The sequence below is a fragment of the Falco peregrinus genome, chromosome 12 (genome assembly GCF_023634155.1).
Source record: "Falco peregrinus isolate bFalPer1 chromosome 12, bFalPer1.pri, whole genome shotgun sequence".
Classification (NCBI taxonomy): domain Eukaryota; kingdom Metazoa; phylum Chordata; class Aves; order Falconiformes; family Falconidae; genus Falco; species Falco peregrinus.
In genome coordinates, this window is record NC_073732.1 from 7,047,100 (window position 1) to 7,061,251 (window position 14,152).

The 14,152-nt window shown below is 35.1% G+C and overlaps 1 protein-coding gene across 1 annotated transcript; it reads right to left on the reverse strand.

Moving 5' to 3' along the window:
• Positions 1–1,495: 1,495 nt before the first annotated feature.
• Positions 1,496–12,726, reverse strand: RBP2 (retinol binding protein 2). The gene is made up of 4 exons (XM_005232243.2): positions 12,597–12,726; positions 6,619–6,797; positions 3,489–3,590; positions 1,496–1,854 (listed from the first exon to the last, which is right to left on the reverse strand). Exons 1-4 carry the CDS (start codon positions 12,667–12,669, stop codon positions 1,801–1,803), a joined length of 408 nt encoding a protein of 135 aa, XP_005232300.1. The 5' UTR covers positions 12,670–12,726; the 3' UTR covers positions 1,496–1,800.
• Positions 12,727–14,152: the final 1,426 nt, after the last annotated feature.

Consider the following 14,152-nt stretch of genomic DNA (forward strand, 5'->3'; position numbering starts at 1 on the left):
GAAGTTATGAAACCCTGGACTGTGCAGGTTTACTCCTGGCAAGAGCCAGCTATGAGAAATGTCACTTATTAAAACATGCACATTTTGTTTCCTTGTGATCACTTTGTTCTGATAACATTTTGAAAGCTTAATGAACTGTGGTACTTCTTATCCTAGTAACTAGCAGAGATTAGAAATACGAATTAAATATATTTCTACTGGAAAGTCCAGATCAAGGCTGAATAAGAAAAAAAAAAAGAAGTTAACCAACTCCAAGTACAGTTTCTCCTATGCGAATTAACATTAGAACATTGCTTAGCTGACGTACATAGGAAGTTTGGTACCAGGTCAACTTATATCAGGAGAAACAAAGTCAAATTCATAAAAACATTCCTACATATGCACTTAAATGGCCATGGTCATGTAAGTGTTAGTGACACATTAATCAGACTTGGGTTTTTGCAGATGTAACCCTGTTTTTAGCTGGGAGACTGTCTCACTCCTTTCCTATTCTGAGCTATTGACAGTGAGTAGGCTAAGCAGCAGGTGGGGGTGAGGAGAAAGCATATGTTCCTTCATTTCTGCAGTTTTTTTTCACATCTCTTCTCTAACTCTCTACCACTGATCTATTTAGTGAATTTCTACTCCTCCAATACTGAACAGAAGATGGGGGCCTATGGAGAAGAGGGAATTGAATAATCATAAAGTTTATGTGACAGTTTATATATCTGCAAGGCAAGGTTGTAGGAAAGACAGTATATTTTATTAGAATAATTCATATAGTTGGGAAAGAACAGATGAACTTTTGGTATAAAAGCCCTTCTTCAGTTCTGTGGAATGTGTGCACACATTTTGTTGAATAATTTCAGCTGAAGTAGTGCTCACCATCCATGGTTAACTTAAACTTGCCTTTAGCAAAGAACATGAATTCTTTTGAAAAACCATAAATAAAACTAAGAAGAGTTGTATGGAAATTACTTTTCTTTTCAAAGTCTCTGAAAGGCAGGTATAAGGTGAAGACTGCAGCATGCTGGGTTCTCTTTTTGCACAGGGTACATGCAGTCTGTGTATACTCCAGTTTTCCTCTTATAGCCATAAGTATGCCTTAGTTTTCACATCATAGAGCAACTCTTGAATGGAGAGTTTGCTTCAAACAGTGGATTTCTCCACTGGGATTATCAGTAGGATGGCAGTTCTAACTGGAGGTTAGCAGCATTGTCAGTGATCCATGTTAGGACTGTATTAAGGAGCTACAGCATTTCACATTGGCCATGAGTCATTTATCAGGTGATAACTACTAGCAGTTGCAGACCTGGGCCAAATTCAAATGAATAACCTAGATGTGAAATGCCATGTATTGTGTTCAGTGAGCCATTCTGTTGCCTGAAACCATGGACTTAGTGATCCAGGACTAAATTAAATAGAAACAGTCCAATGAATGTCCAATTTTACTCAGTCATCCAAATATATTATGATATTATAGCACTATGGAGAGATATACTGTGGTTGAGATAATTGTGACTGTTAATTTTCAGCCTTGTGGCTAAAGGACATTCCTCTGGAAATTATTACAAAGATGTAGGAAAGCATTATTTGAAAGACAATTACTTTTATTTAATTCTAGGCTGAAAAGCAGAGGAATTTATGATGTTTGTAACTGGTGTTATTTCTATAAAATGTGTTTATTTCCATAAACAGGCACAAAATACTTTCACATAGCAGTGTCAAAGAATTATTACAAATTTAGCTTCATTCTTCTTTTTAGACAAAACATAACAGCATAGTAGTGTGATGAAGATCTGGGTGGCTTTCTGGTCACATTTATTTTTTCTTCTTAAATGTCTGATGACACACCTGGTCTTCACATGTCAGTTCCTACAGTATTAAAATAACCAGTAAGTACACAGTGGTACAAGTTGTATTTTGCATACACAGAAGATCCCACCAGAAATTACTACAACTGAGCCACTGCATTAAAAAGGGATGTTTATGAGAAAGGGAACAAAAAGAATAGTGTATTATATGTAACCAAACAGCAGGCACACACCACATGTTGCAGTAATTAGATTTTGGCATTTGAATTGAGCTCTAAGAAGAATAAACATGAAAAATGCAAAAAAGTTGCTCTTTAATGCAAGGTTTTTTCATGCTCTGTTTTTAAAACAATATACTCTAATAGTTTATAATTCATGTTACCTCATAATTAATGAGAAGCAATGAAACAAGGAAATAATAATAGTAAAAAAGGAGGATGCTTTAAAAAGATGACATTTGCTTCAGAGATACACCCAGCCATTTTTCAGAGGCCAGAACAATACACCATTTTCACCCAGTGTTGCAGCTAACCTCTTAAAGGTCAGGATACCTGCACATTGCAATACAGTCAGTTTGGTTAAGTCTTCTGATTAACTGGTGTTCCTGTGCCAAATAAGAAATTGAAGTGAGCTGAAGCTGCCTTTTTGGCCAGCAATTGGCCAAACCCACAATAGAGTTTCTGGAGACTGTTCTAAGAAACTGCCTGTTCTCTTTGTTTCTACCAGTCTTAGCCTCAATCCTGGTGTGAGCACGCAGAAACTTTGTTAGGTCAGTTTTTGAATATGTGTTAAAATAGATTTGTAATTTACTAGGCAATTCGCTTTTAGTTAAGTGGCAGATAGTGTTTTTTAATTCATCACTGACCTTTCAAGCATACAGACTTGAGGCAATGTGGTTGGCTATACTAACTATCTGCAGGGTAAACTTGTGAAGGAGTAGTTATCTAGATGCAAACCATGAGATAGAACAATGAGCTCTCCTCCATAATCTTTCTGTAGCCACCTATTGCACCATCCAACATGATCACACCCATTTCTTGATCACTCTCCCAAGGAACTCTGGAATTATTATCATTATGTATCTATTATTTTGAAATCTTTCTGGACTTCACTGATTGCTTGTTTCCTGTACAGGCTCTGCTGGCCTTTCTTGGACTCACCTAATTTATCTTTGGGCTCCAGCTTTGGGCTCAGATGTATGAATGTTTTGACTATTTTATTGTACTAGCACAAAGTAATTGCAGTGTAGGTTGTTTGCAGGATCCTCTTGAGTATCCAGAGATTTCTGATCTGTATTGCAGCATAGGATGCTAAAATTTTACAGTGCTTCTTTCAGAACAATAAATAGTATTTTTCTTGCAATCTGTCCCATACTACCTTCTTTTTTCTACCAGTGATTATATAAGAATGAGATAATGTTAGAAGTGGAATGTAACAAGAAGGGTTAATAGCTGGAGGGCAGTGGACCACAGCAAAAAAAAACACTGCAGGGTTATGACTTAATTGGGAACAGGTGGAAAGAAATTGAGCATTCCTGAATTGTAGCAGAGGGGGGGATTTCCTTAGAGTTCAGAGATCAGAGCTGTCTAAATAAAGACCATTCTAACTAGAGCAAGTAACAAACCCTTTGAAATGGAAGATCGTACTCTCTTACAGCCTCCGCTCTGTGTTCTATCTTTGTCTAGCAGCCCTTACCAGATGCAGTATGTCTCCTTCAATCCAGTGCTTCCAGCCCCTGTTTTTCTTTTCACCATTCTGAACACATACCAGTTTGTCACCATCCCAGGTCACTAGAGTCTGCATGAATCAGATAATTAACTCAGATATGTTAATAAGAATTTTATGAATACATGAAAATAATCTCAATCAAACAATGAAAAGACACAATTACAGTTGCTTCCTATCATTCCTCATCTTCCTCCTAAAACCCCCCAAATCATCCATTCAACCCAAACCCAAATGCATTCAGGATGACAACAGCATTTTGATGTGAAGCTTTTATGGTCGTTTATTGTAATTTCCATGTATTTCTTCACATACATGAATATAAAGTGTTCATACCAACTAGTGAATTGCTGAATGAATTAAAAGACACTTGGCCAATGTATGCAAACTGTATTTTTCTCTTCTTGATGTTTTAAGCCACTAATAAAAAGATTGTAAAGTTTCATGAGTGAAGACCTGGGGGCTTTTACCAACTATTGCAGTGCCAACACCTTCTCTAGCTCTGCATAAAATAACAAGAGGAAGTGTATGTTAATATCATATCATACAATAAAGTTATTTAACTGTTTTCATGCACTTTCACAAAAGACCTTTAAAGAGATATGATCATAAGCTGGACAACGTGCTGTAGCTGATTGTGCTTGAGCAGAGGGCTGGACTAGATGATCTCAAGAGGTCCCTTCCATCCTCAACCATTTCATGATTTGATGTGATTCAGTCTATCACTAATAAACAGGGTGTTGGGTATGCTGATTCTTGTCCAGGAGCAGCATGACCATATCTGTAAGCAAATGTTCTCTTTACAGGCTAAATTCTTTACTCAGATATGCTCGAGTACATTCAAAGCAACTTTGTTTTAATTGTTCTGGATTTGAACCATTGTACTTTAGGGAGACATTTAACCATGTATCATAGGCAAATCCTCATCAGAGACCAGTTACAGTCAGTGGAAGTTCAGTTATTAAAAAGCTCCAAGACTATTGGGAGCTTAATTCATTTTCTAGTTCAGCACTGGATGATTTATTTCTCTTATGAGGGAGCTTTCTATTAATAATGAGACAAAACTCATTCCATTTCAGTTAACCTCTTCCTTATTTACAGAATTTTTAAGCTACATGCTCTTTAAATTATCCATGCCCTCTTTACATTTAAATGTTGCCTAACAGTTTTATTGCCTTCATCTAACTTCAATGTATTTGAGGCACTGTTTTGTTAATAAAATGACTGGAAAATTCTTTTAGAGCAGTCCAGAGGATAATGGCACAACATGGTTCCTTTTTCCTTCTCCTCGTTAGAAACAATATTATTTGTTAATAATATTAGGCAAAAATGATTAAATCGGGTAGGGTTATAATTGTACAAGCTATGTTTCCTTCCTTCCTTCCTTCCTTCCTTCCAAATAATTGGTAATGGAGAGGAGAGTCTGCAAATGCACAGAAAGGCAATGGCTTTGATAGTTGTAAAGAGCGCTAGAGGAGCATTAGTCCATGGATTTAAGGAGTGATGCAACTAATGAGTCCTTAGATCCTTAGTAATGCCTTCAACTGATCTAAAGAGATGTGGGAGCAATGTTTTAAAGGAATAAAATCTATCATAGGAATATGTCCCACTCAGTGCTCACTGGAGAAAGTGATAGGAAGAAAATTTAGGGACGGGGATATTCAGAATGCTGGGAAAAAAATGAGTCTTGTTATTTGATGGCATGCAGTGCTATGAATGATAAATAATTTGGAAGAAGTCACAGGAATTACACTGCGCAAAGTTAGTTTGTGAATGAAAAGTGATCCATAGTGAATAAACAATGTCTTCTGTTAAATTTGTGCCACTCCAGTGAAGGATGATGTAAGTTCAAATGTAAACATGTCCTTTATGCTGCCAATTTCCTGTGTCAATTGCCAAAACAAAACGGGTTTTGTTGACAGTGAGCTTTGATCTCAGCTTCTCAGAGTTTGGCAACAAGTTCTGAAACCTTGTTTATTGAGAAGATACTGATGGGAAAGACAGCATGTGTCTGGAGAAGAGCAAGAGAGCTGAGAGCTGACAGTTGATATGGGTAGATTCCGTGAATGATGACAAAGGCAGGTGATACAAGATAAGCAAGACTCTGAAGGGGACAGTCAATGGAAATTTAAGATCTACTAGCCTTTCTACCTTTGAAAATCTTGCTTAAGCATGTTAGGGGTGAGAACAGTGAAACAGAAGCAGTATTGATACAGAAGCTTGAAGCTGAATTCAGTAAGTAAATTCAATTAGCGCTAGTACGTATTGTTTTCCTCACTGACTTCTCCGATACAGCCTTGTTTGAGTGCCTCACAGGAAGACTTTGTTGACTCTGTTGTAGGAGGCAGGGCATTGGCTAACACACAATATGGTCTTTCATTCAAACATTATTTGTCCGTGTATCTCACTGAAAGGTGTCTGAACATATGTCCAGTTTTCTGGGGGAATTTTGAACTTGGGTTACTTCTATAATCCTTAAGTTATTAAAGCATGTACTTCTGGGCCTCCTTGCCTGTCTACCACTGCCAGTAGGCTGCCACCCAGATCAGTGGTAGCTTTGGCTCACATTTTTTTCTTGTCCCTTCCCAAACCTCCCTTAAGGTTAATAGCTGAGTGAAGGTTTATTTTTAAGTGTCCAGCTGTTAAAATGTCCAACCGAGGCTGAGGCAGGTTCAGTGGACACCTAGTGAACGTAGCCATTCAGAACTAGAGAATTTATGTTGACACAGGGAAAGTCCTAAATTCAAAGGGATGATTTTGCAGTTTCATTAAGGAAGATACACAAGTAAAAATATGGTTTTGCCACTTTCTAAATACATAAAGGTGTATCATAGAAAAGCTGGGAAAATCCCCTAGTAGAAAACCATGTAATTAATGAATGTCCTCACATATCTGAGTAACCATCCTGATTTGCTTTTATAATAAATGCTTGTAGCAGGAAAGAAAACTGTCTTGAGATGCAAATTATTTCTACTTTATAAAAATCCCCTGGTATCTGCAAAATATTGGGTTGTTTTTTTCATGTATTCAGCTAATTTTTGGAACTGCTCAGTCCTGTGCTGACTGTAGTATAAACAGATACCAGGTATCAGTTTTTTACCTTTACCACTCGGTTATCCAGTCCTGTGGTATGTTCTTCAAACTCGACTCCTACAGTGAAATTCAGTTCATAGTTTCTGAAAGTACTGAGTGTTTTTGTTTTAAAATTATCTCCATCTTGAATAATCTCCTTTGTTTGTTTCAAGTGTTTTGCAATCTTACGAGTCGCAAAATCAATACCTGCCAAAAAACCAAAAAGAGCATCATAATGAAAATTCCAATATTTTTTACCAAAAATAAAAACCCCACAGCACTTATATTTACATATAACAAAAAAATACATTCTGTGTGCAATGTAGCTCCACAAATGATGCTTTTACCTGTAACATTTTGCAAAGAAAAAGATAATTTCAAATAAAAATAATGTTGTGTTTGCAAGTAGACTTTCAGTTTGGGGATCTTCCACTAATTATAAATATATTTGTTAACAGGATATCTGTGGGAATGTTGTGAGCAGAGTTACAACATACAACCAGTTGTGAATAGACGCTGGTGTGTTAAATCACCCAAATTTTCATTCTTTGTAGAGAATGTGAAATAACAGGGGTTATTAATACTGACATTGACTTTTTGGCCTCACTCACACAGGAAGCTGTGGGATGCCAGCAGTGTTATTATCTTATGCCTGGAAGCCATTCCCTTTGCTGAGCATGCAGTGTAAATCATGTAGCTCTTAGGCGTGAGGGTACTGGTATATGTCCTGCAAGATTACAAATGCTGGCCACCCCAAAAGCAGGATCTCAGAATAATATTTCTCTTCAGAAAATAAGCACATTAGGATGAGTATGTACTAAGGGGATTTTGGCATCTTACTTTTATAATGAACCTATAATCTGTGGAAGTATACTAGGGGTTAATTAATTAATTAAAAAAAATTATACTAATGAATAAAAAAGAAACAAATAAAAGCCTGACATCCATTACTGTTAGACAGAAGAAACAGAAGAAAAAAGTACTTTAAATGTTAAAGGAGACAAATTCAAAGTCAAAAGTCAAAAAAAGTATCAAAAGTACAGCACTTGACAGTTCCTGTTTAATATTCTGTCAACATTTTATGGAGTACTGATCTCCTTAACATCCTTATTTTGTTCATGATGAAGACTAACATTGTAATGTAAACAACCGCTTGCAACTGAATGCATTGAAAGTTACCAAAAGCAGAATATATATTACTATGATGACAGTTTGCCCCAGACAATCCACCTAATGCCAGCTGCATTACCATCTGCAATAAATATTTCTGACCAGCTGGCAGTGAATCTTATTATGGTGCTATATGCAAATGAAATAATCTCACATGCTTCTGCAAGAGAGTGAAAAATGGGTTTGGTTTGTTAGCCATCCTTTAGTGGTTTTGCATGTGAGTTAATCATTGTCAGCTCAGCGATGCCACACACTAATGGAGCCCTTTTTCTTTTGGTAGTTTCATTATACTACTCGTGAAGTACTAATCGAATTGAGTAAGAGGATTGGCTTGAAAAAAATTGTGACTTTTTAACATGAGGAATAATATTCTTGGTCAGTATTTATATTCAAGACTTCTTGGGTATATTTTATCTGCTATGGTGGATTAAAAGTAACTCTGGGTCTGATTTATAGCCAGGTAATATAAAATTTAGTTCCCTCTGAGGAAAAAAAAATGTCTAGACTTCTAAAGAAATGCTATTTCTGACTAATATATTAGTCTTGTAGCTCCTGGAGAAAAACTGGGGGACGTTTTATTAAAGCATGGTTTTCATAACTGCATTTTGAACAATACAAGCACTAAAAATGATGTATTGCTCTATTATAGTAGATTAAAATACTTTGTAACATGTTTATGATAAAATCAAAGTTTCTGGCTTAAAGGGCAAAACTATTCTTTAATTAAAGTATAGAAATGTGTATGCATTAGTTAAAAGGATAGATGAATTTTAAAATCCAAAACCTCAGTGTGCTTTGAACCTTTAATTCTTAAATCACATATAAAATTGTGAGAAACAGAAGAGTACCTTTTCACCCTTTCCATGTAGTTTCTTTCCATTCTGAGAATCACCTATAGCTATATGCATCTTTGCATTGTTTTTGGTGTGTTTTTTCTTTTTCTAATTCATTGGCAATTTTTAATTAATATAACTTATAGTATATATGTGCATGTATACATAAAAAATCATTATGTACTCATGAAAGGCCAGATCCAGACAGCTGGTGCAAACAGCTCCTTCATCCCAACCTGTTGCTGGCATTCTTATTGGGAAAGTAGATTGAAAATTTTGTCACAAAATTCAGTGAACACCTCTCTAATACAGTCTGCCCAGGGTAGGCAATGAGTCAAAGTATTTCCCAGGAAAAATACATCTGTATTGCATTCCTTATTCTAACACATTCTTCCTCTTGCTTTGTTTCAGGGTATTGAGTGGGTCAAGTTCCTTTGTTCTCATGAACTGTTACTCTCTTTTTCTAAGCAAGCTTCCCAGTATTGGATGACTATAGTCCAGACCCCATTGTAGGCTGAATCCATCCATTTTTCTCCCGGTTTCCACTGGGATATATAAGATCAGAAAGGCATCAAAAATGCACTTGATTTAATAATAACAAAGTCATAATTAATCCACTGACTGAAACGGTTCTAAAGATTGCCACTAAGATGCAATGGGGAAGTGCTATAGACCATTTCATGGTAGCATAAGCTGGTACAAAAAGAAATATAAAATTGGAAAATGAATTACTGATTGTAAAAGGATCAGGATACAAGAATGATAATAATTAAAGTTTAGTTTAAAGCTGATATAATATTTGTATTATGACAGTTAGATATTAAATTCTTTTTGAATTTGAGTGAACATCACAGTTTAAATACTACAGTGGGTAAATTAAAACTGAAATAAATACATGTTATTAGCAGCAGACATCCTTTTCTATGACATTTTTCCTGAATTTTATGGCAAATGCAAGTGAAATGTTGCAGCTCAACTGAAATAAACAATATAAGAATCTCATCCAATGATACCCTAGAAGGGAAGAAAAAACCAACAATGACATGGCCACTACAACCAAATGAAAAAATATCACCGTAATTACAAATCCTTTTGGAAAGGAAATATGTACACCACAAGTGTTTAATTTGCATCCTAAAAAATAAGGAAGGAATAAACCTGAAAAGTAAAGAGATTTTTCCCAAGATAATTATTAAAAATAGAATTATCGAATATGATTAAATCTATCATTATAAAGCAAGGTAGAACTAGAGTAGGCTGACCATCATGACTGGTGTTAGAATAACACCCTGCAAAAGAAGGTCAGGTCTTGGAGCAAGGAGCTGAGACAGGACTGATGCAGAGCCAAAGCAGAGAAAACTAGGCTAGAGGCAAGAGTTTAGGTAAGACCAGAAGCTGAGGCAGGCAGTGAAAGAAGCCTAAGGTAGATGAAGACAGTCTGGACTAGTCAATTTGTGACAACCAGGATTTGACTTAAGTATCATCCAGACCATCAGACCCCATGGCTCCCTTGCATTTGGCATATTTAATGCTGAAATCACATTTCAGTTGCATATAAACTATTAATTATTGGCATAATTGCCAAACCACAGCACTCAAATCACTTCAGTTAGTGTGTATCTTTCTCCTAAAATTCATTATATTGTCTTAACCATTATTATTTTTTTAAATATTTTTTTGTACCTTGCAGGTGTATGTGTATAGTATTTACAGACTTCCCTAAAGTTACTGAGCTTTTCTCTTTAAATGCAAAGGCTAAAAACTACAAATAGTGAAACTTGCCTTTCTCTCTTAAAAGAGTTGCAGCTTTGAGGAAATTATAACTGTTTTCCATTGTTGTTGAATAATGATAAGAGTTTATTTTTATGTGTTTATGGGTATTTCTTCTCTTTTGATCTGAACAGATAAATAAATTAGCATTAAGATTCCTTGATGAGAGTAAAACTAGTAGAAAATCATTAAGAGCATCAAATTTTTCATCTCAATTAAGGATTTTGTGTTAGTTATCCTTAAACCAGTCACTAGTGTAGACATTGAGAATTACCTGAAAATTGTTAGATTTCATTACTTGATTACCTTCCTTGTGTTAGACTTTTCTTCCTAACAAACACATTTTCTTAGCTTGTGAAAGATGGATATACAGTGTATGCATTGATTTTGAACCACTGCATAATTTTTATAACTACATCCTTACAAGTAAATGTTTTGGAATCTGAGCAATCAAGTTCTTTAGATGTCCATTAACTTGTCTTAACACCTTTTGAAGAAAGCACAAGAAGCCACAAGTCTGATCTTGTCTTCTGATGAAAAGTGCAAGGTACTTTGACCTGAAAAAAGTCTTGTTTATTAGCATCGCTCTTACAGTGGTGTCAGCTACTGTATAAAGGCAGAGAAGTAAGAAGAACAAATGCGGAACAGAAGATAGAAATCAATGACCACCAGATAGAAAGCAATGAAGCATCTGGGGATGAGAAGTGCATAGACCCAGTTGGGCCCCTGAGGGCTATCAATTGTAAGCATAAAAATAAAATACACGTTTGATGTTTGCCACATGCTAATTTATGATTCAGAGCCAGACAGACTCCTCCAATCTAAGTTAAATTAACCAACTCTAATGACTGCTTTTCTTCTCTAAGTTTTATAGACATCATGTGTGGTAAGGAAATAACTGTCCTTTATGCCCTTCGTCTGTGATATAGTACAGCTAGGAGAAGATTCTCGATTCTAAAGATTACACTTCTCATGCATGTATAAATTGAACTCCACTCCTTTTTTTTTTTTTTGTGGTTTTTGGAATGCAGCTACATTACCGCAGTGGTGGAAAGGTGATAACTATTCTTTCAATGCCAATCCAGAGTGTTCTGAAGACGTTATTGAGAAATGTTGATGTCTTCTATTATTTCTTCTTTTCAGCAAATTAAAGATCTACATCTCTGCTAACCTAAGTAGAGGAAAGATTTCCTGCACACTATTTGCATAATCATAATGACCTGGAGCAAAAAATTTATGCCTTTTATAAGAACAAAAATGCTTGAAAGACAATTTATATTGAAAATAATATCTGCAGCAAAAGAAGACATTTCTCTCACAAAATTATCTCCAGTCATTACAAAAATTGAGTATGTCAGTGGGGGAAAAAGTAAATCTACAAAAAACATAAACTTGATCTTGATATGAACAGACAAGGATATTGCTTGCATTATCAGTTTACAGTTGTTAACAGTGTTGTAGTATTCTAGCATCTACAAAGAGTATGCTTAATATCCTATACAATGGATGCACCAACTGTAGCTATCTGGCTTCTAAAGATATAGAGAGGCTAACAAACTAGTAAATGAAAGTTGCCTAAAGAGCAGAACATCTCTTTTTGCATGTACACTTATTTTGTTGTCATGAATGATGGTTGTAGACAAATGAAATTAAGCTCAGTTAACCATGTAAACATATGTTTAAGAAATCCTGTGACCTACTTGCTATATAAGGATGCATCCCACAAAAATTGTCAGAAATACCTGCCCATTTATTTTTATATGCATGTAAAGGCTTTTATTGCCTTTACCATGCAACTCTGGTACGTATAATTTGTACTAGTTCAGAGCACTAATTACGTACTAAACACTATTGTTGCTTTAGTGATATATAATATCTTACTCCTCTTTAACAGAGCCAACCAGATTATGCCTTGACTGTTACAGTAAGTATATACCAGGAATAAAATAGAACTTCTGTGTCTGAAAGCTTTTTTTTTCTTTCCTTTCAGTCTGTATATGTTTTTTCATTTATCTGAATAAAAAGTAATATCTTTGGCTACAAGTAGTCTCTTGCTTATATACTTTGATCATTGTAATTAGAACTACATTGCAATTACTTGATTTTTAATGTGATTGGCAGAAACCCTTATGCCACAATGCACATTATACAAATAGTGTCATTACTTTTTAGAAGGATTTTAAACTGAAACACTTGATCTTTATCTCTATATAGTTAATATTTTTTAATTTACCTAAAGCGACCATGTAGTTTTCAAAGTTTTCATTGGCTTCCATTTCCCACGTCCCATTGTAATCAGCAGGCATGGTGGCAGGAGCTTAAAACCAACTTCAGATCAAAAGGTGAAGCTGGAAACAGGATCTGCTAAGAAAATGTTTTATAAACCTTTTCATATCTTTTTTAATAAGGTTTATGGTTTTCTAGATAATATAGTTTAAGGTTCAGAGTGATAACCCTAGAAAACTTCTCCTTCATTAACAAAGTTCAGTTGAACTGCTGGCAGACAAGGAAGACTTTCTGAAATATGTAGCGATACAGGATATGATTTTACAGTGACCTTTGTAATGAACTACTAGCTATTACAGGATAATTTTGAAATACATTGAACACAGCGTTAACTTGTACAGTCCAGTTAAAGTTTCCAAGGTGAATTCTCTTTTTCAGTTCCTTTCTATGTGTCACATTTTCCAATGAAGGCCCAGTCTTACAGAGCTGACACACCCAGAACTCGCATTTAAAATTGGTGGAAGTTTTCAATGTGCAATAAATGCAAGGCAGGGCAGAAAAGGGAATATTTCTGTTGAAAAAAAATTTGTTTTCCTTTGATTTTAAAAATACCTGTATACCAATAGCTGCACTTATACCAACTGCACTTCCATATTTTTGTTTTAATTTAACAGCAAGTTTAGCAAATGTAAAGTAGATCAAAATCAATCATAATTAGTATCAATCCTACCCTAAAAATGATTTTTTAAGTACTTGGAAACATAGCAGTTTGTGTTAGGTAATTTTCATCTAGCAGCATTACATTGCTGTGGAGAAAAGCACAGATTTCAGTTGTGCAAATAAACACTTTCAGAATGCATCTGAATGGAGTATTTGCAGAACTTTGTTGGAATTTAAAGTAAGCACTAAAAGCAAATTAATATAAGTTAAGGTTTTAAATTCTCTGGCTTTAATGAGTCAAGTTAACTTACAGATGGCTCTACAGATAGAATAATTTAAGTGATCAGGAGTCCAAAACACCTTGCTTTTGTTTCTCTTTTCTACTTTTTTTTCTTTTAATGGGAATATTAAAAATACTACTGGAAAATTGTTAAGGTCTAGAACTCCAACTCAGAAATAAGTAAATTGAAGAGTTACTGATCTTATAATGTCTTCTGTATGCTTTTTCTGTGTTGAAGTTTAATGTAAAATTCCACAACTACTGAAAAATTATAGAGGGATTAATAAAGAAAACAGCAAAAGAAGTTGAGAGTTTCTGGGAGCTGAGTTTTTAAAGTGCCTTTGCATGTTACTTAAGGAGTTAATTTAAAAGAAGGAAAAGAAGTATCTTAATCTATACTTACAAGAGATATGAAGAGGGTTTTCAATGAGACATCAGACAAAGGCTTAAGGAACTGCAGTGACTGAAATTTGAAGTTAGGCGAATTCCTATGTTGAATGCACATAGGAAGATATCTGCGTTGTTAAAGGTAGGATATCTTGTTTGTCTGTAGACCAGTTTACCCAGGGAAATCAATAGTCACTGTTTGAAATCTTTTAATAGGCAGAGGGTGTCTTTCTCAA